Here is a 27,953-nt window from a genome sequence, read left to right as displayed (position 1 = left end):
CAGATCAGGGTCAATTTCCTTCCTCTGCATGCAAATATACAGTTTTCCTAACACCATTTATTGAAGGCTTATACTTTCCCCAATGTGTGTTGCTGGCAGTCCTGGGTTGTTCACACCTTTTAGCTATTGTGAATAATGCTACTGTAAGCCTTAGTGTACAGATATCTAATTGAGACCAGGCTTTCAAATTTTTTGTGTGTGTATACTCAGAAGTTGGGTTGTGCTGGTAATTTTTGTATGTGCCATGACTGGAGATCCAACCTGCAACCTTGGCATATGGGGACTAGGACCACACTGTAACCAACTGAGCTACCTGGCCAGGGCCTGAATGTGTAATTTTTAAAAAATTAAGAACATTATTTGAAAAGTAAATAGCGAAACACTTATTCAGTCAAAATGGTTTTTAACAAAGTAAGTGTAATCATAAACATAATTTTAAAATGGATATGTATGGACTCTGGCATGTAGTTCATTCAGTTGGTTAGAGTGTACTAGGGATATGATAAGATTACAGTTCCAACTCCGTTCAGGGCACATACAAGAAAGAGCAATGAATGCAAAACTTAGTGGAACAACAAATCAATACTTTTCTCTCTCTCTCCGTTTTTCTATCTCTCTCTATAAATCAATAAGTAAGATAAAATGGATATATATTATGTGATTTGGACCATGTTGTCCAGTAAGAATAGTCATAAAATAAGAATAATTTCTTAATTGCAAGTAATTCTGTAACATCACGATCACTGGTGTTGGCTCAACCTTCCGTGGCACTGTACTTTGCAGATGTTATGTTCCAGAGTCTACAGTAAGGAAAACATGTGTGTGCTTTACACACACACACAGACACACACACACACAGACACACAGACACACAGACATACATTGTTTGATTCCAGGAAGAGGCTCCTCTCATGATAGAGTACTTAGATGCTAAGCACTGTCAGAAACTGTCCTTCTTTGGCTCTCAGCTTGAAGCTCCAAGCAATCCACAGGTTGTGTCTGTCTCCACAGGACTTGGCTGCAAGAAGGAGGGGCCAATCTGCCCTCTAAAACAGGTTCCTTAGCAGTCTTGGGCCCAGGGCTGGGTCAGCAAACTTCTGTTGGTTCCCTGGACTGCCTCTGCCTTCCTTGGCCTGCTAACCAACTATCCATCTTAATCACTCAGAAGTTTGTTTCTGAAAGGGCTTTAGGTGGGGGAAGTACTGTTCAGATTTCAGGGAATTTGGTGGGTGTGTTTTCCTGTCCCAGAGCCTCTGTGAGTAGCCCAAAATACTACTCTGCCCTCTATGCAGTCCAGTGGGATTGGCTGGAAACCTGGAATTTCTATTTGTTTTCCCCTGGGGGAAGTGCCAGTCAGGTTCCTGGGATAGTGGGTTGGACGGCCCCTCTCCCAATTGTGTCACTGACACTCCCTGAGGCTGTTCCAACCTGTAGACTTGGCCTTTGCTTTTGTAGCCTCTGAGAAGGTCAAAATTCAAGGTGTGTGTTATAATAATGTAACCCCTCTAATGTATGAAATAATTATTGTGTGAAATGTTTGCTGTATGGAAACCCCCAACACTCTGTAACTTCCAAAATGAATGAACACCCCACTATCTTGATGTAAAAGCTCTGAACCTTCATCCCAGCATAAGGCACACCGTCTGGCCCACACTGATAAGGACACAAGTTGTTTATCACGGTCTATATAACCCTGAGACCGTCTTCAGTTGAGGTCTCCTGCCCGATAAGAGGAGGACTCCACGTCGCTCAGAGAGACAAGCCCCTGATTGCTCTGCTGTGTGAGCCTGAACCAACTGCGGCCGCCTGCCTGTCTCTGTTTTTGTCGTCTGTCCTTCAGTGTGCATCGCCGGGTGGCCTTTGCTGGAGCCTAGGACCCACTAGGAATAGGTAAATAAGCCCTGTGTGATTGCATACTCATTCTGTCTTGTATGTCATGTATTCCGGTTTGGCTCAGCTGTCTAGACATTGAAGTACCAGGGCATAGGTCGTTATTGCTGACTCCTGGTCACCTGCGTTTGTCCCACTAAGTCTAGACAGATAATCAATTAATTGAGGCATAATTGGGACAATGTGGCAGGCAGGACTCCTGAGGGTGGGGTGCACTGAATCCCCTAAGGCAGGGTTTTATCCTTTTCTGTCCTACAATCTACTGGGAGCAGCTAGCTCCTCTCAGAATAAATGGTCATTTCAGCCCTGCAGATGTGGCTCAGTGATTGAGCGTAGACCAATGAACCAGGAGGTTACAGTTCCATTCCTGGTCAGTGCACAGCCAGGGTTGTGGGCTTAATCCCCAGTGCGGGGCGTGTAGGAAGCAACCGATCAATGTTTCTCTTTTATCGTTGATGTTTCTATCTCTCTCTCCCTCTTCCTTCCTCTCTGAAATCAATAAAAAAAAAACATTTTTTTTAAAAAAAATGGCCATTTCATTTTGGGGGCATATGACCAAATGCAGCTCAGTGTACATTCCTGATAACTTCTAAGTAAGTCCCTATCTCCTTCCCAGATACTGGTCTTGCAGAACCTGTTACTGTGAACAGTGCACTGCCCCGGAGGGAGGGTTATTAACGCTGGCCAGACCATCAGATATGGCCTGGAGACCCCCAACACCTGGAGGCCTTCTTGCAAGGCCCGCAAAAAGGACCGGAAGCATAATCCATGTTTGTGGGACAAGGACCACAGGGAGATATAAAGGAGGGCCCCATGCATGTTCCTTCACTCAGATTTGGAAGGCTGTTCCCCGAGTCCGCCGGTAAATTAAACAGTGTCCCTCCATTTCTTTGAAGCATCCTTGACTTTCTTTGGTCTTCTGCAACAATATAGAGGCTAGAAAAAGAATAGAATAGATAAACATAACTAAGAGCTGTTTTCTCAAAAGGTGAACAAAATTGACAAACATTTAGCTAGAAAAACTAAAAAGAGTAGATTCAATTAAATATAATCAAATAAAAAGAGGAAATATTATAACTGATACTAAGACATATACAAAATCATAAGAGATTACTATGAAGAATTATATGTCAACAAATTAGATAACCTAAAAGAAATTGGTAAATTCCTAGGCTCCATATACCAAATGTTACAGTACTTTCTAAAAACATTTTGCTCTCTAACTTTCCCTCAGCATCTGATTCCTGGAGAATACAAATAGGGATATTCATTACTGACTCATTACCACCAAAACAATAATCACTTTCTCAGTTTTCATTCTACCTGCTCTCTGAAATGCATGTGGAGTTCTTGATTAATATTAAGTAACTCTATTTTATTTTTAATCACCATATCACCATCTTAATATTTGATTATTTTATCTTCTGTTTGTATTCTTTGCCTGAAATCCCCAAACATCTCTATTCCCCTTAATTCTACTTCAAGCCTCCTTTTTCTTTCCATATGCTTCTTCTTAGATTTTTTTTATTTACTCTTTTCCTGCATGTTATTCTTTAATGTGCTCACAAATGTATATTTTTCAACTCAAATCTCTTTTGTCAGACACATATTTCAAACTCCTCCAATATTCTATACCTACTATTCCATAAGCACCTACAATTTAACATATTTTTTAACTCATTATCTCTTTCCCTGATTTAATCTGGTTCTTTATAACATTGGTGCCCTCCTCTCATCTCAGTTGTTTAGTCATCTTAACAATTTCATCATTGTTGTAATAATACATAGAAATGTTTAAAAACGCTTTAAAAATGTCTAAAATGTTAAAAAGGTTTTAAAATGTTTGAGTTAACTTTCTTGAAACGTAAAGTGCGATATTAAGGACACATTCCCCACTGCCCTGAAGTGTGTGTACCCCATAGGTAAGGATTTGAAATTCAGTGACTGACTCAGAGTGACTTGCTAAGATAACCATTTGTGTGAGTGATGTACTCTCCCCAGATAACCACATGTAGCCCCTCGCCCTGTTTGAGATTAACATGTGTGCATTGACGCAATTCATTGACAGCCACCTGAACTGCTGCAGGTATGAACAGGCTTTAAAAATGGGTCCTGACCAGCCAACAGTGCTCGCCTGTGGGGACAGCCACAAAGGCACGTCCTTTGTCAGTCGGGCAAGCAACGCTGATCCACACTCCTCTCCCTGCCAGACGACAGAGAACTGGCTAGTACCTCCCGACAGAGACTGGACAGAGCTCTCTGGTGAGGAACGATGGCCCCCTGCATGCCAGACCGGACCAGCCCAGCTGCCGGACCCCAGAGGACAGCACCACCAGTATCCCATCAAGCCTGTACCTGCAGCATCAGGAACTTGTGTGAGTAATAAAGTGCTGTGTGATTTGCAACTGCATATGTTTTATGGGGTGCAATTCCTCTGGCAGTCAGTTGAATCATTTTGCGTACGCTTAAAATGGAAATTGAAGCTTCTGGTCTTTTTGGTCCTAGGCCTGCCCTTGGTCCTGCTTGCGTGGCCTCTTCACTAGGAACTACTTGAATGTCCCAACACCTGCACGGTTAAAACTTATCAAAAGGGACGCCTTAGATAAACACCCCAGATCCTTTCCCAGGATCTACTTGGGACAATAATCCTCCACAATAAATAATTCAACAAACCTATTTTTCTCCTTAAATATCTCTCAGATATATTTATTTATTTATTTATTTATTTATTTATTTATTTATTTATTTTTAATACTTTTTTTGTTGAGAGTAATATGAAAGTTCCCCCTTTCTTCCCCCCATTGCCTCCCTCCACCCAGTTCCCCCACCCCCAGGCCTTCACCACCCTATTGTCTGTGTCCATAGTAATGCATATATGCATATAAATTCTTTGGTTAATCTCTCCCTCCCCCCACAACTGTCTTCCCTCTGAAATTTGTCAGTCGGTTCCATGTTTCCATGCTTCTGATTCTAATATTTTATTCATCAGTTTATTTTGTTAGATTTATTGTTTGTTTATTTTGATTTTTAGATTCAATTGTTGTATTTATTCTTCATATTTTATTCTTTATATTTCTCCTCTTCCTCCTCCTCCTCCTCCTCCTCCTCCTCCTCCTCCTCTTCTTCTTCTTCTCCTTCTTCTTTGTCTTCTTCTTCTTCCTGTTCTTAAAATATACCCTTCAACATTTCATCAAATACTGGTTTGGTAGTCTTTTGTTAAAGAAATATATATATTTTTTATTTCAGATATGAAGGGACAGGGGAAAAAAGATAGAAACATCAATGATGAGAGAGAAGCATTGATTGGCTGCTTCATAAATGCCCCATACTGGGGATTGAGCCTGAAACCTGAGCATGTGCCCTGATGGACTTGAAAATAGGAATAGTGTCACATGTATTTTGATATCGGCCTAGTTTCAGGCTTGTAGTAAACTTGTAAAAAATAATTGTAGATATAACACAAATTACTTGAATGTCTATAATTCTCACATCTTAAAAACTGAGCAGTTATTACCAATCACGAAAATTAAGTAATGAATTTAAATAATGAATAAATATTTCACTTTTTGGAAATTATTAGTAGAACCATGAACAACCTTTTTCTTTTTTCTTTTTTCTTAATTTTTGGTTGTTGTTAACCCTCACCTGAGGATATTTTTCCACTTATTTTTAGAGATAGTGCAAGGGAAAGGGAGAGACAGAGAGAAACATTGATGTGAGAGAGACATACCAATTGGTTGCCTCCTATATGCAGAACCTACAACCAAGGTACATGCCCTTGAACAGAATTGAACCCAGGACCTTTAAGTCTGCAGGCTGACACTCTATCCACTGAGCGAAATTGACTAGGGCCAAGAACAACCTTTGAATACTCACCATGTATTCAGTGACATATAGTAGACTTCAAAAATTTGATCAGGTTTTAGATAATCAGAAAGGCATTTTATTTTAAGAGCAGCATAATTAATATTGATATGCCAAATCTATTAATAGTCATATAATTGGGCAAACAGATAAAAATACTAATTTTATAGTATATAAAAGTATTCAAATAAATTAAGTGAGTATGTTCTACAACATGCATCACAACAAAACTAAATAATTAGACTGTAAGTATATTAGTGAAATACTATATACAGAACTGGCTGTTAAGAAGTCAAATTTTCTTGTGCCATCCAGTGGTACTTGTGTATAAAGTGAAAAAAATGATTTAAGAAATTCATGAAATAGGATATATTTTTTAAAAGGCTAACCTTATCCATTATTTTATTTTGTTTCATTTTACACATAGACAAAACACAATCATTCAACTTTGTGTATAGATATTGCATCTAAGGAATGCAAACACAAGTATTCCAGGAAGAACAACAGAACTGTCTGGCAAAAACAAAACAAAACAAATAAAAAAACAACAACAATCTTTGCAAAAATAAAATTTTGCAAGTCACTAACCTGCATATTAAGCCATCAAATGAAAGCTCTTTTTAAGTTAATTCCATGCCTTTCCACATGTGAACTCCACATTGATGGAGGGGAAAATTTATATTTAACTTGTATTAAACTGCTTAGACATTACTCTTCTTATACAGAAGAAAAAATTAAGAGAATGTAAAGTTGTTTTCATGGGTTCACTTCATACTTGTGATATCTTTTTTCAGCCTGACACTGAAATTATAACCCTATACTGCGGGATTCACACAAATATATACACACATTTCATTTTTAGTGTTTCATTTAGTTTGTTTGACCAAAGAATTTTCTAAGAAGCAAACTGGCAATTGAAGAATTGATTTCTATTTGTTTTTTCACAACATCTCTTTATGTTCATGGGTGTGCCTGTATTTGTTTAGACCTGAGACATAGGTAGAAATCTGGCAGTAAATATGACTAAAATAGGCAATTGTCTGCTACTAAGTATAGTGTAAATTTCTATTGCCTTCTTCCTTCACTATAGTAATTCAGCTCTTGTAGCAGAAAGCTATGATGTGAACTCTTCATATTGCCAAGAACTTCACCACCAATAGCTGCTTCCAGAGGAGAAAGGGGCTTTATAACCGAATGTGACCCATAAAGACCTTTAAAACTTCAGCCAGCCTTGGGGAAATAAAGCACAGGCAGCAAAATAGGCTGCCCTGAGCTCCTGTGCTCAGCGGGTCCTGTGGGCGGGGCCGTCAGTGGTGGGCGGGGCCAGGCAGTCTCAGACTCCATCCTCCTGGCCCAGAACTCAGCCCCCTGCACATGCGCGAGACGCCTCAGTTATGCCACCAACTGCCTGCACTGTGGCGAGGGTCACCTGGCTCGCAATGCTGTTTCTCTTGCTGATCCTCTCAGGCCTAGGCAGGTTGACCTTCGCAGACCATTGTAAGTGGGGGAACCTGCGCCATAGGAGGGCCGCCCAGCACAGTGTCCCTGGGGGAGGAGAGTGTCTCCCTTCTTGCTCCAGATCCCAGGGCCAGGGCGGGGGTCCCCAGTCATGCTGTCAGAGCCGCCTAGTTTCAGGGTCCTGCTGAGCTTGGTGGTTGGAGGGCTCAGAGCAGGCCTGGGGAGTTGGCCCTCACTTACCTGACTTTGCACTGGCAGGAGAGGGCACCCTGCTTCTGGGGCAGTGGGGACCTAGAGAGCCTGGATGGGATCCTGAGACCAGCACTGCCTCACCCAGTCAGGTGTCTCTGGACAGTGGTAGGGCAATAAACTACTGAGAGAGAGAGAGAGAGAGAGAGAGAGAGAGAGAGAGAGAGAGAGAGAGAGTGTTGGGACATGGAAATTCAGAGTGACATGGTAGGAAAGGACAAATAAATGAAGATGAAGGATGCTACACCCTGGGAATGCTCCTCCCTCATGTTTGTGTTACTGCAGACTCTGAAACATCACATCTGCAAATTACAGTGCCACAGAAGCTCGGAACCACCACCAATGATGCCAATGTTTCAGAAACGCAAGTAATTAAGAAATCACTTTATAAAAAATGTTTTATTTTTACTGAATTGCGTGACTCAAGTTAATTCATGAATACCCCTTTGTGAAATTTTGTGTTCTAATTAATGTATTTAAGAGTCATTTTATCTGAATGAGAACAAGTGTTTGATAGCTTTAATTTCTTGAGTGATATATGAACATTATGAAATTATAAAGGTACTCAGTAATGTGACAGGAATCCAAGGATTGCAACCTCAGTGGCAGGGCCAGAGAGGAGCATGAATTGCCAACTGAAAAACTATTAGACACTGAGGCAGGTTTTACAGACTGAATGGTCTATCTGACTGTCTCACTTTATGGCATCCCGTTCCCCCCACCCCCCAAATTCCAGTGACTATGGGTTTCTAAAAGCTATTACACCAAAAACATAAGTATCCCGAGAGGTTAAAAATCGTAGGAGAGTATAACACATACTGGGAAAATGGGAACAAAAAGAAAACATGAGTATCCACAAGAACGTCATAAAAAGAAAGGAAAGCATTTAGTACACCCAAACACACTTAATACACACACTCAACACACCCAACATTATGATGGGTAAGCATTTTTAAATATTCAGTTCACTAAGCCCATTTAATAATTATAAATTTGTAAAACTTGGATAAATGCCCTCTGCACATGTAAAATAAAATCTTATAGCACTAGAGGGAGAAATTTTCAAATTCATTTTCATAGTGAGTCCAAAAAATGTTTTCCACTAAGCATAATACCCTCTAAGTCCATCCATGTTGTTGCAAATGGTAAGATTTCATTCCTTTTAACGGCCACGTAATATTCCATTACATATAGTATGTGCCACATCTTCTTTATCCATTTGTCTATCAATGGAAACTTAGGTTGCTGCCATATCTTGGCTATTATGAATAATGCTACAAAGACAAATACCATATTACTTCACTTATATGTGGGATCTAAAGAACAAAATAAATGAAGAAATAAAACATAAACAGACTCATAAATACAGAGAACAAACTGATGGTTGCCAGATATAAGGGAGGTTGAGGGGAGGCTGGGTGACAATGGTGAAGGTATTAAGAAATACAAATTGGTTCTTACAACACAGTCATGGGCATATAAAATACAGCATAAGGAATATAGTCAAAAATATCATAGTAACTATGTATGCTGCCAAGTGAGGACCAGACTTATCCAGGGGATCACTTCCTAAATTATATAAATAAGTAATCACCATGGTGCACACCTGGAACTAATATAATATTGAATGTCAACTTTAACTGAAAAATAAAAATTGAGAAGAAAACGTTTTTTTCAGATGGTGGTGGACAAATGATAAAGATACAAAGAATACTTGAAAAACAAAAATAAACATTTTATTCAGTGGATATATATTAATTGAATGATCCCATGGAGTGAATGCACTGGTTTCCCCTTTCTGCTATTGGTGAGGACTCATTAGACCCCACAGTGTATCACACATGAGGCCTTTTAAGGGCAAAGCATCTGGTGCAGCAGGAGAAGGAGAATTCTGGCAAATATCAGGATCCAAGAAACATCCACAGTCAGCTGCTCATGAACCCAATCTCTGCTCCTGAAACATGCTGAGTCTCTGGTTTGGAATAACAGACCTGGGGGAGGAACTTTGCCTTGAGAGACTACTCCTCACAAAGCTTCCAGTCACCAGGAAGCCAAGCCAGCCCTGTCTAGACAGGTAGGGAAACACAAAGGAAGCTAACTTTAGCCAGGGAAGTTTGGTACCCTAAACTGTGCATTACCAATCTCACAGTCCTTTTGACTAAGAGTCAGACACATTCAGGCTTGAGGCATCCCCAGAAATAAAGGCAGAAATTTGCTAATCCTGCTGTAAATCAGGTCTGTCTCCACAGTAATTAATGCATATGCTTCTTAAGAATATACAGATGATTCAAGAAAATTGACAAGAGCACGTTAAATAATTAAAAATCAGCCCCACACTAATCAGTTTGCCTCAGTGGATAGAGCACCAGCCTGTGGACTGAAGGGTCCCGGGTTCGATTCTGGTCAAGGGCATGTACCTTGGTTGTGGGCACATCTCCAGTAAGGGGTGTGCAGGAGGCACCTGATCGATGTTTCTCTCATCGATGTTTCTGACTGTCTATCCTTCTCCCTTCCTTTCTGTAAAAAATCAATAAAATATATTAATAAAATAAATACTTAAAAGAAGAATTAAAAATCAAACACAGTATAAAACTCCTTATATGGTCATAATTTAAAATTTATCAAAAAGACTGAAATATGTATTTGGTAATTTAAAAACACACATGTACATCATTCATGGATTGAAGAAGATATCATACATTATAATGGATATAAAATAACTAATGGTCAAGAATGAAAAAGGTGCAAATCAAAATACTTTACTTTGAGTCATGCTCTTAAGATGGTATGGGGAATAATTTATAATTACAAATACCTAAGTAACAAAAATAATAGTTTTGAAAATTAGAACTTAATTTTAATTATAACCTTAAAATTTAAAGATATGGCTAAAATGAAGATGTAGAATTAACGAAAGAGAAAGTTAAGCTAGAATAGTCTGGATCCACAGTGTCAAAGTTTATTTCTGATAAAAATGTAGTACATATTTTGGTGAGGTAGACTAAGGAAAATAGAAAGGAGAGGAAAAATATGTAACATTAGGAATGAGAAATATATAAATGTGTAAACAAAAGATCAAACATATATGCATATTAATTGTTTTTTGAAAATAGTTAATTTCATAAAAATATAAAAGAGCTGACTGAAGATAAAACAAATAGCACTGATACTTTTTTCCTATTGAGAAACTAACACATCTTTAAAATCATATGACACCACCCCTCCCACAATCCCAGGATAAACTGATTCTATGATAGGAAAAAGAAGATGTGGTGTATACATACTACTCAACCATAAGAAAAGAGGAAATACTACCATTTGTGACAACATGAATGGATATTGAGAATACCATGCTAAACAGAATAAGTCAGAAAAAGTTAAGAACCATGTGATTTCACTCATATGTGGGATATAAAACCAAAAGCAACAAATGAACAAACAAGAAAAACAAAAATTCATATAATTGGAAACAAGCTGTATAGTGGTTACCAGAGGGAAGCAGGGTGGAGGAGAGAGTAGAGGGTAAAGGGGGTCAAATATATGGTGAGGGAAGATGATTTAACTGTGGATGATTTGACAATACAATATGAAGATCACATATCATAGAAATATACACTTGTAAGGTATATCCTATCTCCGTGGTCGGCAAACTGCGGCTCACAAGCAACATGCGGCTCTTTGGCCCCTTGAGTGTGGCTCTTCCACAAAATACCATGGCCTGGCGAGTCTATTTTGAAGAAGTGGCGTTAGAAGAAGTTTAATTTTAAAAAATTTAGCTCTCAAAAGAAATTTCAATCGTTGTACTGTTGATATTTGGCTCTGCTGACTAATGACTTTGCCGACCACTGTCCTATCTAATAAAGAGGGAATATGCTAATTGACCATCATGCCCACACAAACATGGTGGCACCCACAGCCAATAAGGAGGGAATATACTAATTGACTGCCATGCCTCAAAGATGGCGGCACCCACAGCCACAAGATGGAATCTCCCAGTTCCCTCAGCCCCACTGGGCGGCAGGTGCACAGCACAGCTGGGCCCGCCAGCCCAGGGTCTGGCTGCTCCACACACCTGCCTCCAGATTCCCCCAATCCCCTCAGCCCCCTAGCCACCCAGGACCGGCCCGAGGTGCAGGCAAACATTGGATGTCAGCTGCCTAGCCACCCAGGGTGGGATTGAGGAGCAGGTAAGCCTAGGATGGCAGCTGCTCAGCCGCCCAGGGCTGCCAGAGGTTCAGGTAACCAGGGCTGGCTGAGGCTTGCACTGCCAGCAGTAGCAGCAGCAGAGGTATGATGGGGGCGTTGCCTTCCCCTGAACACCGGGTTGCCTCCCACCCCTGTGGGCTCCCAGATTGTGAGAGGGGGCAGGCCGGGCTGAGGGACACCCCCCTCCAGTAAATGAATTTTCATGTACCTCTAGTAATTTTATAATCAAATGTCACCCCAATAAGTTTAATAAAAATAAGGAAAATGTATATAATTATATCAAACTAGAGGCCTGGTGCACAAAATTTGTGCATGGGTAAGGTTACTAGGCCTGGAGCAATTGGGGCCTTCTGGCTGCCGGCCGGGGCCTACCTTTGTTCTGTGCCACACCCTGGTGGTAAGCACATGTCATAGTGAACAAGTGAACTCCCGGTCTCCCGGTCGAACTCTCAAGGGGACACTTTGCATATAGCCTTTTATATATATAGATACAATTTTTTGTACTTCCAAACTGCTATGTTTCTTAACTCAGATTAGAAAGTTTAATTGTCCCTTTTTCAGACATAACCACCAACTTTACTATTTTCTTGTTTTGGAACCTCACATGACTGGTACTTCTTTTGTGCTTGGGGTCTTTGATTCAACATTCTATTTTTGCAATTCATCTACATATATCATATAATTTTAAAATCTGCATAGTATACTAAAAGTCAAAGTATTAACCTGGTAGTGAAATGGTTTACAGTTTGTAACTGTGATGAATCAATTAGCACCAAAGGAACAAGTATCTGATATATGCTTTCATCTGCATATTTCTAGTGGAAAAATACTGATTTATAGAGTAAGTACACATTGTATTTATAGAAATAAGGTAGTATACTTAAATACTTATAGTGCTTTTTAAACTTCATTTTTATTGTTTACACTGTTACAAATATTGCCCTCCCCTCCACTTTATCCCCCTTGCTCCCCATCCCCACACTTTGGTTTGTTGTCTGTGTCTAGGGTTTAGGCATATATATTCTTTGGCTAAGCCTTTCACGTTCTTTCATCTAGTTCCCCCTCTCTCAGCTGCTAGTCTGTTCCCTGTATCCATGTCTCTGTTTCTGTTTTGTTCATCAATTTATTTTGTTCATTAGATTCCACATATTAGTGAGATCATATAATATTTGTCTTTGACTGACTGACTTGCTTCACTTAGCATAATAAGCTCCAGGTCCATCCATGCTGTTGCAAAAGGTAAGAGGTCCTTCTGTTTCATAGTCACCTAGTATTCCATTGTGTAAATGTACTACCGCTTTGTATCCACTCATCTACTGATGGACATTAGGACTATTTTCAGATCTTGGCTATTCTATATAAAAAAGAGGTAATATGCAAATTGACCATCACTCTAACATACAAGATGGCCACCCCATGTGGTCAAAGATGGCCACCTCCATGTGGACACAAGATGGCTGTTATAAGATGGTCAGCAGGGAGGACAGTTGTGGGTGATCAGGCCAGCAGGAAAGAGCAGTTGGGAGGAACCAGGCCTGCAAGGGATGGCATTTGTTGGCGATCAGGCCTGCAGGGGAGGGCAGTTAGGGGTGACTGGACCGGCAGAGCAGGGCAGTTGGGTGGGACCAGGCATTTAGGGGAGGGCAGTTGGAGAGGACCAGGCCTACAGGGGAGGGCAATTAGGGGGGACCAGGCCTGCAGGGGAAGGCAGTTTGGGGGGACTAGGCCTGCAGGGGAGGGCAGTGGGGGGAACCAGGACTGTAGGGGAGGGTAGTTAGGGGTGACCGGGCTGGCAGAGGAGGGCAGTTGAGGGGGACCCAGGCCTGGAGGGGAGGGCAGTTGTGGGTGTTCAGGCCAGCAGGGGACGGCATTTAGGGGTGACCAGGCTGGCAAGGGAGGGCAGTTAAGGGTGATCAGGCCAGCAGGGGAGCAGTTAGGCATCTATCAGGCTGGTGGGGTAGTGGTTAGGGGGTGATCAGGCTGGCAGGCAGAAGCGGTTGGGAGTTAGCAATCCTGGATTATGAGAGAGATGTCCCAGACTGGAGAGGGTACAAGCTGGGCTAAGGGACACTCCCAATCCATGAATTTTGTGCACCAGGCCTCTAGTCTACACTAATAAAAGATAAACATGCAAATTGACCATCACTCCACTACTACCACCAGCCAGTAAGGAGTGAGTATGCAAATTAACCCAACAAAAATGGCGGCAGGCATGGAGCTGGAGCGAGCAGGAGGCTTGGGTTGCCTCCGGCAATGGAGGAAGCCAAGCTTCCAGCCTGCCCTGGCCTCTGCTCAAGGAGGGACTGGGAGCCTGGGTCGCTGGGGGGGGGCATGGCCAGCCTGACAACAACCCTCAGCCCCTTACCCACGCTGGCCACGCCCCCAAGGAGCAAGAGTCCCCACTGGGGGGTGTGGCCAGCTGCAAACAGCCATCAGCTCCTCACCCAGTCTGTCCAGCCACCCCAGTGGGACCCCCTACCCTGAAGGGAATGTGGCCAGCTTGAAAACAACCCTCAGCCCCTCACCCAGGCTGGCCACATCCCCCCAGTGGGGATACTTACCCCATGGGGGCATGGCAGGCCTGCCCACCACCACAGGCCCCTCGCCCAGGCTGCCCCATGCCCAAAAGGAACCCCCACTCTGATCCAGGACACCCTGCAGGGCAAACCAGTCGGCCCTCACCTGTGCACCAGGCCTCTATACTAATAAAAACTAATATGCTAATTAGACTGGGACACCTTCCAGGAGACTTTCTGGATGTTCTTCTAGACAAAGCCATGGTGGTGGGGCCAAGGTAGAGGCAGTTAGAGGCCAAGACACAAGGGCAGTTGTGAGTGATCAGGCCAGGATGGGATGGCAGTTGTGGGTGATCAGGCCGGTGGGAGGGCAGTTGGGTGGAGCAGACCAGGAGTGAGGCCAGTTGGGGGCAAGCAGGCTGTCATTGGGTGTCATTTGGGGGTGATCAGGACAGTGGGGGGGGCAGTTTGGGGTGAGAAGGCCAGCACCGGGGCAGTTGGGGGGGGGGGTGAGCAGGCCAGTGGGGAGGGCAGATGGGGGAAAGCAGGCCAGCAAGGGGGTCATTTGGGGGTGAGCCTGCCATCAGGGGTGTAGTTCGCTGTGAGCACGCTGGCATGGGGGGGCAGTTGAGGGTGATCAGGCTGGTGGGGGTGGCATTTGGGGGTGAGCAGGCTGGCATTGGGGGACAGTTAGAGGTGAGCAGGCCGGCAGGCAGAGTGGTTAGGGGCAATCAGGCAGGCTGGTGAGCAGTTAGGAGCCAACAATCCCAGATGTAAACCGGCAGTAGGATATCCTTTGAGGGCTCCCAGATTGGAGAGGGTGCAGGCCGGGCTGAGGGACCCCCCTCCCCCGCCCCGTGCATGAATTTTGTGCACTGGGCCACTAGTATAACATAATAATTTTACTAACAAAGGAACTAACTAAAATAAGGCTTATTTTCTAACTTTATTTGTCCTTGGATGTGAGCAGCAAATGACACTAATTGGATTTCTGCTGTAAGTCTTCCTCAGTACTTTGACATAAGCTATTTGCCCTCTATTTAGGGAGGCAAAATGCAAAAACCTTAATTTTTAAATGATAACCAAAAATTAAACAGCCAGTATTTCTTGAATTGATATTTATGAAAACACTTTAAATGTACTTTTACTTTTAAGAAAATACACCTTTAACAAAATACAAGAGGCCTTCTGTAATAAAAGCTAAGAGCAGGTGAATTAAAGCTTGTCTGGCAATTAATGTTTCAATATTTTATGTTATTTTAAAATATTTAAATGTTTGCTATTTATCCTAGCAATGCTCCAAAGTCTTTAAGGTAATAAATACTTTGAAAAATTATGTATAGGCACATGAGGCTGGAGCCCCTTGGATTTAAAACTTCCAGATTTTCCTTAGAAATAACATGCAAAGGTTACTGTTGTGGCTCCAACTTCTTTCTCAGCCTAGAAAAGCCAGTTTCTGGTGATGCAGTGGCCAAAGGGCTGGTTGGAGCCTGAGAGGAAGGCTGAGATTGTAAATCATCATCTTGGCTGATTCCTTAGATTCTCCCCCCAGTTGTATAGGGTTGGAAAGGCAAGACAAGGGATTTTATTTTATTTTTATTATTTTTGTTTTTTGTCTGCCCTTGTTCCTTTTTAGACTTCTTTTTACTTTTACAGGGAGGGCAACTGGCCCATTCCTCTAAAAGAGAATGTAGCCAGTCTTCTCTTGAGTGACTGGACTTTGATTATTAATATATTTATAATTATTACTGAAAAGGCTTTATTATAAATTTTTTATTTTAGTTATATTATTATATTATAACAACTTTGAGATTTTAAAGCCAATTATTAAATAAGGTATTTTATTGACCAATTTTGTACTTCCTTATGTTAATTTTAAGTATATTATATTGGTCTAATTTAGTTCCAAAATATTTCTTTTTAGGGAGAGAGTAGATCTTTTTGACACAAAGCTGTCTCTCAATTAAATTCTTGAAATGTTGCAAAAAAATGTCTTTAAGATAAAGAATTTTTTTTTGTAGTTGTTGGGAAATTCCTTTAATCCTTTATATGGATGGTTCAGTCCATGCAAATGCCCTGTTGGGCTGCCACTTGCGACTGTCCCACATTGGGTGCCAGTTGCGAATGGACTCCGTTTTGCTCTGGCCTTGCCATCCCTTTTATTTAGGTTTGGGATCCACCCATGGCCCTTAGGCAGGCAATTTCCAGTAACAGGCAAACTATCTTATCTGTAAGGATTTACATGAGACTAAAAGGTGGAAGTTGCTTCAGCTACCTTTGTCTCAACTAGACAGTGGGTGTATGGCTCTGACCCTTGCCAGAGCCTCAAGGTTGACCATCCTTCCGGGTTCCTTGTCCACACCTCTCTGCTAGTGAAGGCAATGGGCAGCTTCCAACATGCCCACTACAAACAGCTTGAACCTTCACCAAAATGAAATATGAAGTTGCTTTCTCTTTTGGTCAAGCACCTGCTTCCAGCTGTAAAGGCTGAGCGGCTACAAGCAAAACCTTTCTTATCATCTGGGTCACCCCAATCATGGGGAAGCTTGTCCTGCTCTGCCTCAAATCCTAGCTCCAGCTCATAATTAGGAGGTAAATCTTTATCAGGCGGGCTTTTGACTGTGGTTGCAGTAGCAGTGGGCAGAGGAGGAGGTGGTGCAGAGGGAGGAAGTGGTGTTTTTAGATATTCACACCCTGCCACTGTATTCTGCAAAGCCGTGGCCACACCCTGCTTAGAGATCCTTAAACTCTCCTGCTCTGGATCAAGGCAATCACGAATGAAAGACCATAGTGTGAATGTAGGAATAGGAATCTTCTCTGGACCTTCTGCTGTGTATCAGTCACGCAACTGCTTTCCAACATTTTCCCATGTTTGTAAGTTGATGGTTCCCTCTTCAGGAACAAGTTTCATTAACAAAACTTAAGAAATCAAGAATTTGACTACACTTAACAGAGCATCCTCAATATTTGAGCATACTGTATTTTCCGGTGTATAAGACGACTTTTTAACCCAGGAAAATCTCAAAAGTCAGGGGTCTTATACGGCGGAAAATATGGTATTTGGGTTTTAAGCAATCTGATATACATTGTCAGAGATTTTTCTAACCTACCGTATTTTCCAGCATATAAGACCCCCGACTTTTGAGAAGATTTTCCTGGGTTAAAAAGTCGTCTTATACGCCAGAAAGTACAGTAGTTTTAAGCATGTGAGAGTAGAGATCTCTTTCCTGAGACTCTGAATATCCCATGTTTTACACCCAGTTTTTACCTCACACTCCTTATCTTACTTCTTGAGGTTGTGCACACACTCCCAGAGCGTTCCCCTCACCTGGCTGAGAGTTCTCCATATTCAGGTCCCTGGATCTGGGCGCCAGATATAGTATTGCTCTATTGGACTGTGACCAGTGCAGCTAGAGAGCTGATAGGAGTCCTGAGTAGGGGCAACAGGGGATTGAGAAAATGAAAGAGACAGACACAGAGACAGTAGGGAAAGCTGGGACCGGGTGGGACAGCTGGCCCTCTAAAGTAGAGACAGTGACCCAGAGCTGGTGCAGCATGTCTATCTTATACAATTTTATATAATTCCAGGAAGTTTTACTAGAGTTTAAAACAAAGTAAATTATGTGAAATCATGGTTAAAGACCAAGCTATAATCATGGTTAAAGATCAAGCTACAATTTTTCATTCTTTGTAATCATCACTCCTGGCTAAGCCCAGATAATAGCATCCATTCCTTGCGCAGCTGAACTTAGATAATGAAACCCACCCCTTGGCACCTGAGCTAAGGGTCAGGCTGACAACATACCTGCCTCTGGCATGGTATGTTTCCAGGACATGGCTCTGCCAACTCCACTGGACTCAGCTGACAATAATTAAAGAAATGCTCATGTGCCTTCCCAGGTGCTCTCTACAATATCCCAAGAAAACAGAAACACCAATCAGAAAGGATATATGCACCCCTATGTTCATAGCAACACAATTTATAATAGCTGATATTAAAAAAAAGAGCATAAGTGCCCATCAGCAGATGAGTGGATTAGAAAACTGTGGTCCATCTACACAATGCAATACTACACTGCTGTAAAAAGGAAGGCATTTTTACCATTTGCAGCATCATGGATGGAACTAGAGAGCATTATGCTAAATTAAATAAGCCAGTCAGAGAAGAATAAATATCACATGATCTCACTCATTTGTGGAATATAATGAATAACATAAACTGATGAACAAAAATAGAACCAGAGTCATAGAAATATCGAACAGACTGTCCAACCTATTGGAGAAGGTGGGGAGTGAGACGATAAGAGATCAACCAAAGGTCTTCTATGCATGCATATTAGCATAACCAATGGACACAGATGGGAGGGCAGGTGGGAGTATGTGTTGGGGGGCATGGCTGGGGTATGGTCAATGGGGGGAAAAGGAGACTTAAGTAAGACTTTAAACAATAAAGACTTTAAATTAAAAAAAAAAAGGTATGGCTTTGGTTTGAAGAATTTCACATTTTTAATTATTATCTTCTCTCTGAATACTTTGCTGCAGGTCATTTATGCCATCCAAATTAACAGGAAAACATACACTCTCCATCTTAAAAAACAGTAAGTAGCCATTCTTTTTTTCTATAGTTGTTTTTAGTTTCTTAAATTTGTATAGCCACTACCCTAAATTAGGACTAAACAAAAGGATGACTATTTCATTTATTTATCACTAGAGGCCCAGTGCATGAAATTTGTGCATGGGGAGGATCCCTAGGCCTGGCTGGTAATCAGGGCTGATGTGTGGGGTGATGGGTGCAGTGATTGGGGGGCCCCTGTTGGCACCCAAGTTGACCGGCCTGGCACTGCCCACTTGCTGGCCCCGCATCCTGCTGTCACCACTGGTCACCTCCCTCTTTGGGGCAACTGGCAGGGAAATCAGGGGGCCCACACTGGCACCAGCCTTGGCTGGTGTGGGGCCTGCTGGCTGGGGGCAGCTCTTGAATTGAACATCTGCCCCCTGTTGGTCAGTGTGTGTCATAGTGACCAGGTGTTCCTCTTGTTGTTCTGCTGTTTGGTCCATTTGCATGTTAGGCTTTTATTATATAGGACTAGAGGCTTGGTGCATGAAATTCCTGCATGAAAGGGTGGGTTTCCTTAGCCCAGCCTGCACCCTCTCACAATCCAGGACCCCTCAGGGGATGTCTGGTGGCTAGTTTAGGCCCGATCTCAATCCTGTGGGGATCCCTGTGGGATTGAGCCTAAACTGACAGTTGGACATCCCTCTTGCAATCTGGGAATACTGGCTCCTAACCGCTCACCTGCCTTTCTGCCTGATCACCCCTAACCATTCTGCATGCCTGCCTGATCACCCCTAACCACCTCTGACTGCCTGCCTGATAACCCCTAACCACGTCTGCCTGCCTGCCTGATCACCCCTAACTGTCGCCAGCCTGCAAACAGCCATTAGCCCCTCACCCAGGCTGGCTAAGCACCCCAGCGGAACCCTCACCCTGAAAGGGCTGTGGCCAGCTTGAAAAGAGCCCTCAGCCCCTCACCCAGACAGGTCACGTCCCCCCAACAGGGACTGTCACCCTATGGGGGCATAGCCAGCCTTCAAACCACCACAGACCCATCACCCAGGCTGCCCCATGCCCCAAGGGAACCCCCACCCTGATCTGGGCAAACCAGCTGGCCCCCACCCATGCAGCAGGCCTCTATTCATACTAATAAAAGGGTATATGCTAATTAGACTGGGAGACCTTCCAGAAGACCTTCCGGATGTTCTTCTAGACAAAGCCATGGTGGCGGGGCTGAGGTGGAGGCAGTTAGAGGCAAAGAGGGGAGGGCAGTTGTGGGTGATCAGGCCAGAATGGGATGGCAGTAGTGGGTGATCAGGCTGGTGGGGGGTGGGGCCGTTGAGGGTAAGCAGACCAGCAGGGGGTCGATTTGGGGATGAGCAGGCTGTCAGTGGGGTTCATTGGAGGTGATCAGGACAGTGGAGGGGGAACTTTGGAGTGAGCAGGCCAGCAGGGAGGTTGTTGGGGGTTCACAGGCCAGTGGGGAGGGAAGGAGGGGCAATCAGGCCAGCAGTGGGACAAGCATGACTGCAGGGGAGGCAGTTGGGGGCGAGCACACTGGCATGGGGGCAGTTGGGGGTGATCAGGCTGGCGAGGAGGCATTTGGGGGTGAGCAGGCTGGTGGCGGGGGAAAGTTGGGGGCAAGCAGGCCAGCAGGCAGAGTGGTTAGGGGCAATCAGGCAGGCAGGCAGGCAGGTGAGTGGTTAGGAGCCAGCAATCTCAGATTGTGAGAGGGATTTCCAACTGCCAGTTTAAGCCTGATCCCTGTAAACCAGCATTAGGACATCCTTTGAGGGGTCCCAGATTGAAAGGGGTGCAGGCTGGGCTGAGGGACACCACCCCTGTGCACGAATTTCATGCACCGGCCTCTAGTCTATAATAATAAAAGGGTAATATGCTAATTAGATCAGACATCATTCCGGACATTGTTCCAGATGAAGCCAGGGCTGGAAGGATGTTTGGGTCCCAGGTGCGTGCCAGTGGCCAGAGGGAAACACGGGTCCCAGGTGCCAGAGGGAAGCTGGTATTGGCAGCTGGGGGAAGAAGGCCTACACTTGCACAAATTTCATGCTTCGGGCCTCTAGTATTATTGTAATTGATTATACTGAATCCACACATCATTAGACCCAAAGTCCATAATTTATATTAGATCAATATTTTTATTCTATTTTTCCCTTTATTTTTTAAATTAATTTATTTATTGTCTAAAGTTTTACATATGTCTCCTTTTTCCCCAATTTACTCCCCCTCCCCCAGCCATTCCCAACTCTGGCAAGCCCCCACTGCCCCAGTTCTGTGTCCTTTGATTATGCTCATATGCATGCATACAAGTCCTTTGGTTGCTCTCTAACCCCTCCTAACATTTGTCTCTGGATCTGTTCTTGTTCATCAAATTATGTTGATCATATTATCCCACATATGAGTGAGATCATGTGATATTTACCTTTCTCCGACTGGCTTATTTCACTTAGCATAATGCTCTCCAGTTTCATCCATGCTGTTGCAAATGGTAAAAGTTTATTCTTATTTTATAGCAGCATAGTATTCCCTTCTGTAGATGTACCACAGTTTCTGAATCCACCCATCTACTGATGGGCACTTAGACTGTTTCCAAATCTTAGCTATTGTAAATTGTGCTGCTATGAATATAGGACTGCATATGTCCTTTCTGATTGGTGTTTCTGGTTTCTTGGGATATAGTCCTATAAGTGGGATTACTGGGTCCAATGGGGGTTCCATTTTTAACTTTTTCAGGAAGCACCATACTGTCTTCCATAGTGGCTTTACCAGTCTGCATTCCCACCAGCAGTGCAGGAGGTTTTATCCACATCCTTGACAGCACTTGTCATTTGTTGATTTGTTGATGACAGTCATTCTGACAGGTGTGAGGTGGTACCTCATTGTTGTTTTGATTTGCATCTCTTGGATGATTAGTGACTTTGAGCATGTTTTCATATGTCTCTGGGCCTTCTGTATGTCCTCTTTCGATAACTGTCTATTTAGATCCTTTGCCCACTTTTTGATTGGATCATTTATCTTCCTTTTGTTAAGTTGTATGAGTTCTCTATAAATTTTGGAGATTAAACCCTTATTGGAAATATCATTTGCAAATATGTTCTCCCATGCACTGGGCTTTCTTGTTTTGTTGATGGTTTCTTTTGCTGTGCAAAAGCTTTTTATTTTGATGTAGTTCCATTTGTTTATTTTCTCCTTAGTCTCCATTGCCTGAGGAGCTGTGTCTGTAAGATATTGCTACGACATATGTCTGCTATTATGCTGCCTATGGAGTCTTGTAGGATTTTTATGGTTTCCTGTCTTTCATTCAAGTCCTTTAGCGATTTTGAGTTTGTTTTTGTGTATGGTGTATGTTGCTGATCTAATTTCATTTTTTTTTTTTTTTGCATGCATCTGACCAAATTTCCCAGCACCGTTTATTGAAGAGACTGTCTTGACTCCATTGTATGCTCTTGCCCCCTTTGTCAAATATTAATTGAACATAATGGCTTGTGTCAATTTCTGGGTTCTCTGTTCTGTTCCATTGGTCTATGTGTCTGTTCTGCCAGTATCAGGCAGTTTTGAGAACCATGACTTGAAAATATAGCTTGCTATCTGGTATTGTGATCCCTCCAACTCTTTTATTCTTTCTCAGAATTGCTGTGGCCTTTCGGGGTCTTTTTTTATTCCAGGTGAATTTTTGGAGAGTTCATTTTAGGTCTTTGAAATATGCCATTGGTATTTTAATGGGAAGTGCATTGAATCTATAGATTGCTTTGGGTAGTATGGACATTTTAATGATGTTTATTCTACCAATCCATGAACATGGTTTGTTCTTCATTTGTTTATGTCTTCCTCTATCTCTTTTTTCAATGTCGTGTAGTTTTCTGAGTACAGGTCTTTTAAGTCCTTAGTTAAATTTATTCCTAGGTATCTTAATTTTTTTAGTTCAATTGTAAATGGGATTTTTTTTTTCATTTCCCTTTCTGTGAGTTCATTATTGGAGTATACAAAGTTGTTAATTTTGTATCCTGCTACATTACCAAATTTATTTATTAGGTCTAGTAGTATTTTGGTGTAGTCTTTGGGGTTTTCTATGTATAGTATCATGTCATCTACGAATAAGGACAGTTTTACTTCTTCTTTTCAATTTGGATGCTTTTTATTTCTTCTTGTCTGATGTCAATGGTTAGCACTTCCAGTACTATTTTGAACAGGAGTGGTGAAAGCCTTGTCTTGTTCCTGTTCTTAGGGGAAATGAGTTTATTTTTTCACATTGAGTATGATGATGGCTGTAGGTTTGTCATATAGGACTTTAGTATGTTGAAGTATGATCCTTCTATTCCCACTTAGCTGAAAGATTTTTATCAAGAAAGGGTGTTGGATTTTGTCAAATGCTTTTTATGCATCAATGGATATGATTATGTGTTTTTTGTCTCTCAGTTTGTTTATGTGATGTATCACATTTATTGATTTGTGGATATTGTACTAGCCTTGCATCCCTGGAATAAATCCCACTTGGTCATGGAGTATGATCTTTCTAATGTAATGCTAAAACCAATTTGGTAGAAATTTGTTGAGGATTTTAGCATCTATGTTCATCAAAGATATTGGCCTATAGTCCCCTTTTTTTGTGGTGTTTTTATCTGGTTTTGGGATTAGGGTAATACTGGCTTCATAGAAAGAGCTTGGAAGTGTGCCTTCCTCTTGAATTTTTTTTGGATAGTCTGAGGAGGATAGGTTTTAGTTCTACTTTGAATGCTTGGTAGAAATCCCCTGTAATGACATCCAGACCAGGGCTTTTGTTTGCTGGAAGATTTTTGATTGCTGTTTCAATTTCTTTGGTAGTTATCGGCCTATTCAGGTTTTTTGATTCTTCTTTTTTGAGTTTTGGGAGCTTGAATTTTTGAATGAATATGTTCTATTTCATCTAGGTTGTTCATTTTGTTGGAATAGAGTTGTTCATAGTCTTTTTTCATAATCATTTGTATTTCTGTGAGATTAGTTGTTACTTCACCCCTTTCATTTCTGATTTTGTTAATTTGGATCCTCTTTGATTCTTGGTGAGCCTGGCTAGAGGTTCATCAATCTTATTTATCCTTTCAAAGAGCCAACTCTTGGGTTTGTTGATCTTTTGTACTTTTTTTTTTTTTTGGTCTCTATGTCATTTATCTCTGCTCTGATCTTTATTATCTCCTTCCTTTTGCCTACGCTGGGATTTTCTTGTTGCTCTCTTTCTAACTCTTTGAGCTATAGAGTTAGATATTTGATTACCATTGATTCTTGTTTTTTAAGATAGGCCTGTAGAGCTATAAACTTTCCTCTCAAGACTGCTTTCACTGTGTCCCATAGATTTTGTATTGTGTTTTCATTGTCATTTGTTGCCAAGATGCTTTGTATTACTTATTTGATCTCTCTAGTAACCCAATCTTTGTTTCAGAGTATGCTATTTAGCCTCCAGTTTTTTTATTTTTATTTTTTTATTGTGGTTGATTTCTAGTTTTATGCCATTGGGATCTGAGAAGATGCTTAATATGATTTCTGTCTTCTTGAATTTGATGAGACTTTGCCTGTGTCCCAATATGTGGTCTATCTTTGAAAATGACTAATGTGCACTTGAGAAGAATGTATGTTCTGTGGCTTTGGGGTGAAATGTTCTGAAGATGTCCATTAATTCCATCTGTTCTAGTGAGTAATTTAGGATTGATGTTTCTTTACTGATTATGTGTTTAGAGGATTTGTCCTGTGGTGATAGTGGGGTATTAAAGTCCCCTAATATAACTGTATTCCTATCAATCTCTCCCTTGATATCCCCCAGAAGTTTTTTTTTTTTTAAATATATTTGTGTGCACATGTATTGGATGCATATATGTTTACCAGAGTTATATCTTCTTGTTGGGTTGCTCCTTTTAGAATTATGAAGTGGCCTTCCCTATCTCTTGTTATGGCCTTCACTTTGAGGTCTAAATTGTGAGCTATAAATATTGCTATCCCAGATTTTTTTTTTATTTCCAATCACCTGAAAAACCTTTCTCCATCCCTTCACCATCAGTCTGTGTGAGTCCTTTGTTCTGAGGGAGTTTTTCCTGTAGACAGCAGATATATGAGTCATGTTTTCTTATCCAGTCAGCTACCCTATGTCTTTTGATTGGGGCATTTAATCCATTTACATTTAATGTTATTATTTATAGGTACTTGTTTGTCACCATTTTTATTCTTTATGCCTGTGTTCCTTCTTTCCTTCCTATTTCTTCTTTTTTACAGCAGACCATTTAGCATTTCTTGCATTGCTGGTTTGGTGGTAATAAACTCCCTTAGTTCTTTTTTATCTGTGAAGCTCCCGATTTCTGATTGATAGCCTTGCGGGGTACAGTGTTCTTGGATTCAGACCCTTCCTTTGCATGACTTTGTATATTTCATTCAATTCCCTTCTGGCCTGATGGGTTTCTGTTGAGAAATCAGTCTCGATAGTCTGATGGGTGATCATTTGTAGGTAACTTTCTGTCTCTCTCTGGCAGTTTTAAGATTCTTACTTTGTCATTGGTGTTTGCCAATTTAATTATAATGTGTCTTGGTGTTGGTCTTTTGGGGTTCATCTTGTTTGGGACTCTGTGAGTTTCTTGGACTTGTGTGAGTTTTTCTTCCCTATATCAGGGAAGTTTTCTGTCATTATTTCTTCAAACAGGTTTTCTATTCCTTGCTCAGTTTCCTCTTCTTCTGTTACCTCTATTATGCAGATGTTTTGTTTTCTGTTTTCCCAAATTTCCCTTAGGTCCTCTTTCTGTTTTTTAAGTTTTGTTTTTTTCTAGATGCTGCTCTGCTTGATTATTTTTTCCTACCTTGTTTTCTAGCTCACTGATGTGGTCCTCCTCTTCTTCTAGTCTACTGTAGATGCTTTCTATTGAGTTCTTTATTGCAGCGATGTAATTTTTCATTTCTTCTTGGTTCTTCTTCATTTCCTCTTGGTTCTTACACATATTGTTGTATTTGTCTTCCATCCTTTTGAGTGACCTTATGACCATTTCTCTGAATTCTTTCTCTGACATATTTCTTGCTTCCATTTCATTTACTTCCTTGTCTTCTGATTCATCCTTTTCTTTCATGTGCAGGCTGTTTCTTTTCTCCCCATGATCACTCCTCTCTGGGTGTCTGGTTATGTAGCTTTCTCTCTCCTGCATTGACTTAAAGGCATAAAATACAACACAACAAGACACAATGCACAAGTCACCAAACACAAATGTATTTACAATACTAATAACCCCAAATAAAGGTGATCACCAGAGAAAAGAGAATTAGGGGATAAAAAAAAGATTGTAAAAATGATATTGAGAAAAGGAAAAAAACCTAAGAGAGAAAAGAAAGAGAAGAAAAAAGAAGGGGTTAAATATATGTATATGGGGAGAAAACTCCAATAAAACAACAACTAATCCAAAAAATGCAAACAACAAACACCCAGAAATTAATACAAACTACAAACAACAACTAATCCAAAAAATGCAAATAACAAACACCCAAACAACAAACACCCAGATGAATCTGAAGAGGCAGAGCTTATTCCCAGAAGGTAATGTCAAGGATTTGAATGAATGGAGAAATAACCACAATTCAGTATAGATGAGATAGAAAGAAAATGAATGTATAAAATAAAAATAAAAGACAAAATACAAAAAAAATGTATATCTATCTATTTATGTATTTGTTAACTGTTGGATATGGAGAATAGAGAGTAGATAGGCCTGAGTTGGTTATTGGAATTAGTTAAGCTATTAGTAGAAGACAATATCAGGTGAGGAGAGGAACAACAGAAGCAAAAATAAGAAAAACAACAATTCAAATTAATAAAAAATCAAACAAAGAACAACAAGACGGAGAGAAAGAAAAAGACAAAACAAAGGAAGAGAAAAAATTTGGATAGTGAAGAAAGAGAAAAGAGAAGTATATATGGACTTTGAGCAGGGGAACAGAAATTAGATATATAAGTAAGATCAATTTTTTTAACAGGGAGTAAATAGAAAGAATATGGAAAAACTAAAGGAGGAACAGGGTAAGAGAAACGGGACATAAAAGGGGACAAGTGAAGAAGAGAGTGTTGGCATAAAGGAAAAATTGAGATAGAGTAAAATAATGCTAAAGGAAAAATAAAAGTAGAATGTAGAACACTAATCCCAAAATAAAATAAATAAAATAAAACTTAAAAAGGTAAAATAATAGTAATAATAATGAAAAATTAAACTATAATAATAAAAAGGTAAAATCAAGTGAGAAAAAAATGTAGTTTCTTAAGTAAAAGATAATAAATAAAAGGTGAAGTAGTGTAGGTCATTACTTCCTCTACTGTTCTGTTTGGCATGTCTGTTTCCTGTCAGGTAGTCAGAACAGTATTGAAGTTCTCTGTGATCCACCACTTCTCTGTGTCATAAGCCACAAACCTGTTTTCAAGCGGGCAGGATCTCTTTGTTTCTCAGCCTGCCTTTAGTTGTATTTACACAAGAGACAATTTGTGATTCAACCCCTGGGTTGCAGTATTTATGTATTAATATCCAGGGCTAAAAGGCTACCCAGTGTTTAGATTGCTTTCCCTATGTCACTTAATACTGGGTTGAGGGGACAGACTGCCCCAGAGCTAGTTTCTTTTTGTCTCTCCCCACTCTGATCCCCAGGTTCCACAAAAAACAACTTTCCCCTGTGAGTGTTTTTGATTGGAAGATCCTATGTACTGGGCTTAGTAATCAAAAGCAAGGATTTAAAAAGAAAAAAGCCAGAGTAAGCACACGGAGTTACGTCTTTTTCCCCTGGCAATGTGTGCATCTATGCACACGTCTTTTTCCACTGGCACTACACAGCCGGTATACTGGTATAACTTCAGGATGCCTTTCTGGGCCCAGCCAAGCTGTGGGTTGATTTCTAGAGTCCCCTTCTGCCAGCAGCCCTGTGGGACCCCCCTTCCACATTTGCGGGCTACACTGACTCCAACAGCCATGAATTTTGTGGGGCGCAGTCTTCCTCTGAGACTCTAGATCTTGCTGAGCGCATTTCTCCCTCCAGCCTGCCTCCCAGACCTCATCATTCTGTAGGTGATATATGACCTTTCCGTCCACGGATTGCCTCACCAGCTGTGTATAATTTGCCAGTTCCGTGTGGGTGCTGTTTGATTCAGCTGTTCCTTCTATCTGCTCTGTGAGAAGGTGCAGGGCTAATCTGCGTATTCGCGCCAGTTTGTC

General features: G+C 41.4%; 1 protein-coding gene across 2 annotated transcripts in view; it reads left to right on the top strand.

The window, feature by feature from the left end:
• The first annotated feature begins 7,137 nt into the window (after nucleotides 1–7,137).
• The window catches only part of LOC103290323 (A disintegrin and metallopeptidase domain 3-like), a 92,922-nt gene continuing 72,106 nt past the window's right edge, over nucleotides 7,138–27,953 (top strand). For both annotated transcript variants that reach the window (XM_054720316.1, XM_054720315.1), the window contains exons 1-3: nucleotides 7,138–7,251; nucleotides 7,747–7,829; nucleotides 18,726–18,781. In XM_054720316.1, the coding sequence (XP_054576291.1) occupies nucleotides 7,149–7,251; nucleotides 7,747–7,829; nucleotides 18,726–18,781 (242 nt within the window). In that variant the 5' untranslated portion in view covers nucleotides 7,138–7,148. The remainder of the gene's footprint in view (nucleotides 7,252–7,746; nucleotides 7,830–18,725; nucleotides 18,782–27,953) is intronic.

The sequence above is a fragment of the Eptesicus fuscus genome, chromosome 8 (assembly GCF_027574615.1).
Source record: "Eptesicus fuscus isolate TK198812 chromosome 8, DD_ASM_mEF_20220401, whole genome shotgun sequence".
NCBI classification, from domain to species: domain Eukaryota; kingdom Metazoa; phylum Chordata; class Mammalia; order Chiroptera; family Vespertilionidae; genus Eptesicus; species Eptesicus fuscus.
The sequence above is the reverse complement of the archived record's forward strand: the minus strand, read 5'-3'. Positions and strand labels throughout refer to the sequence as shown.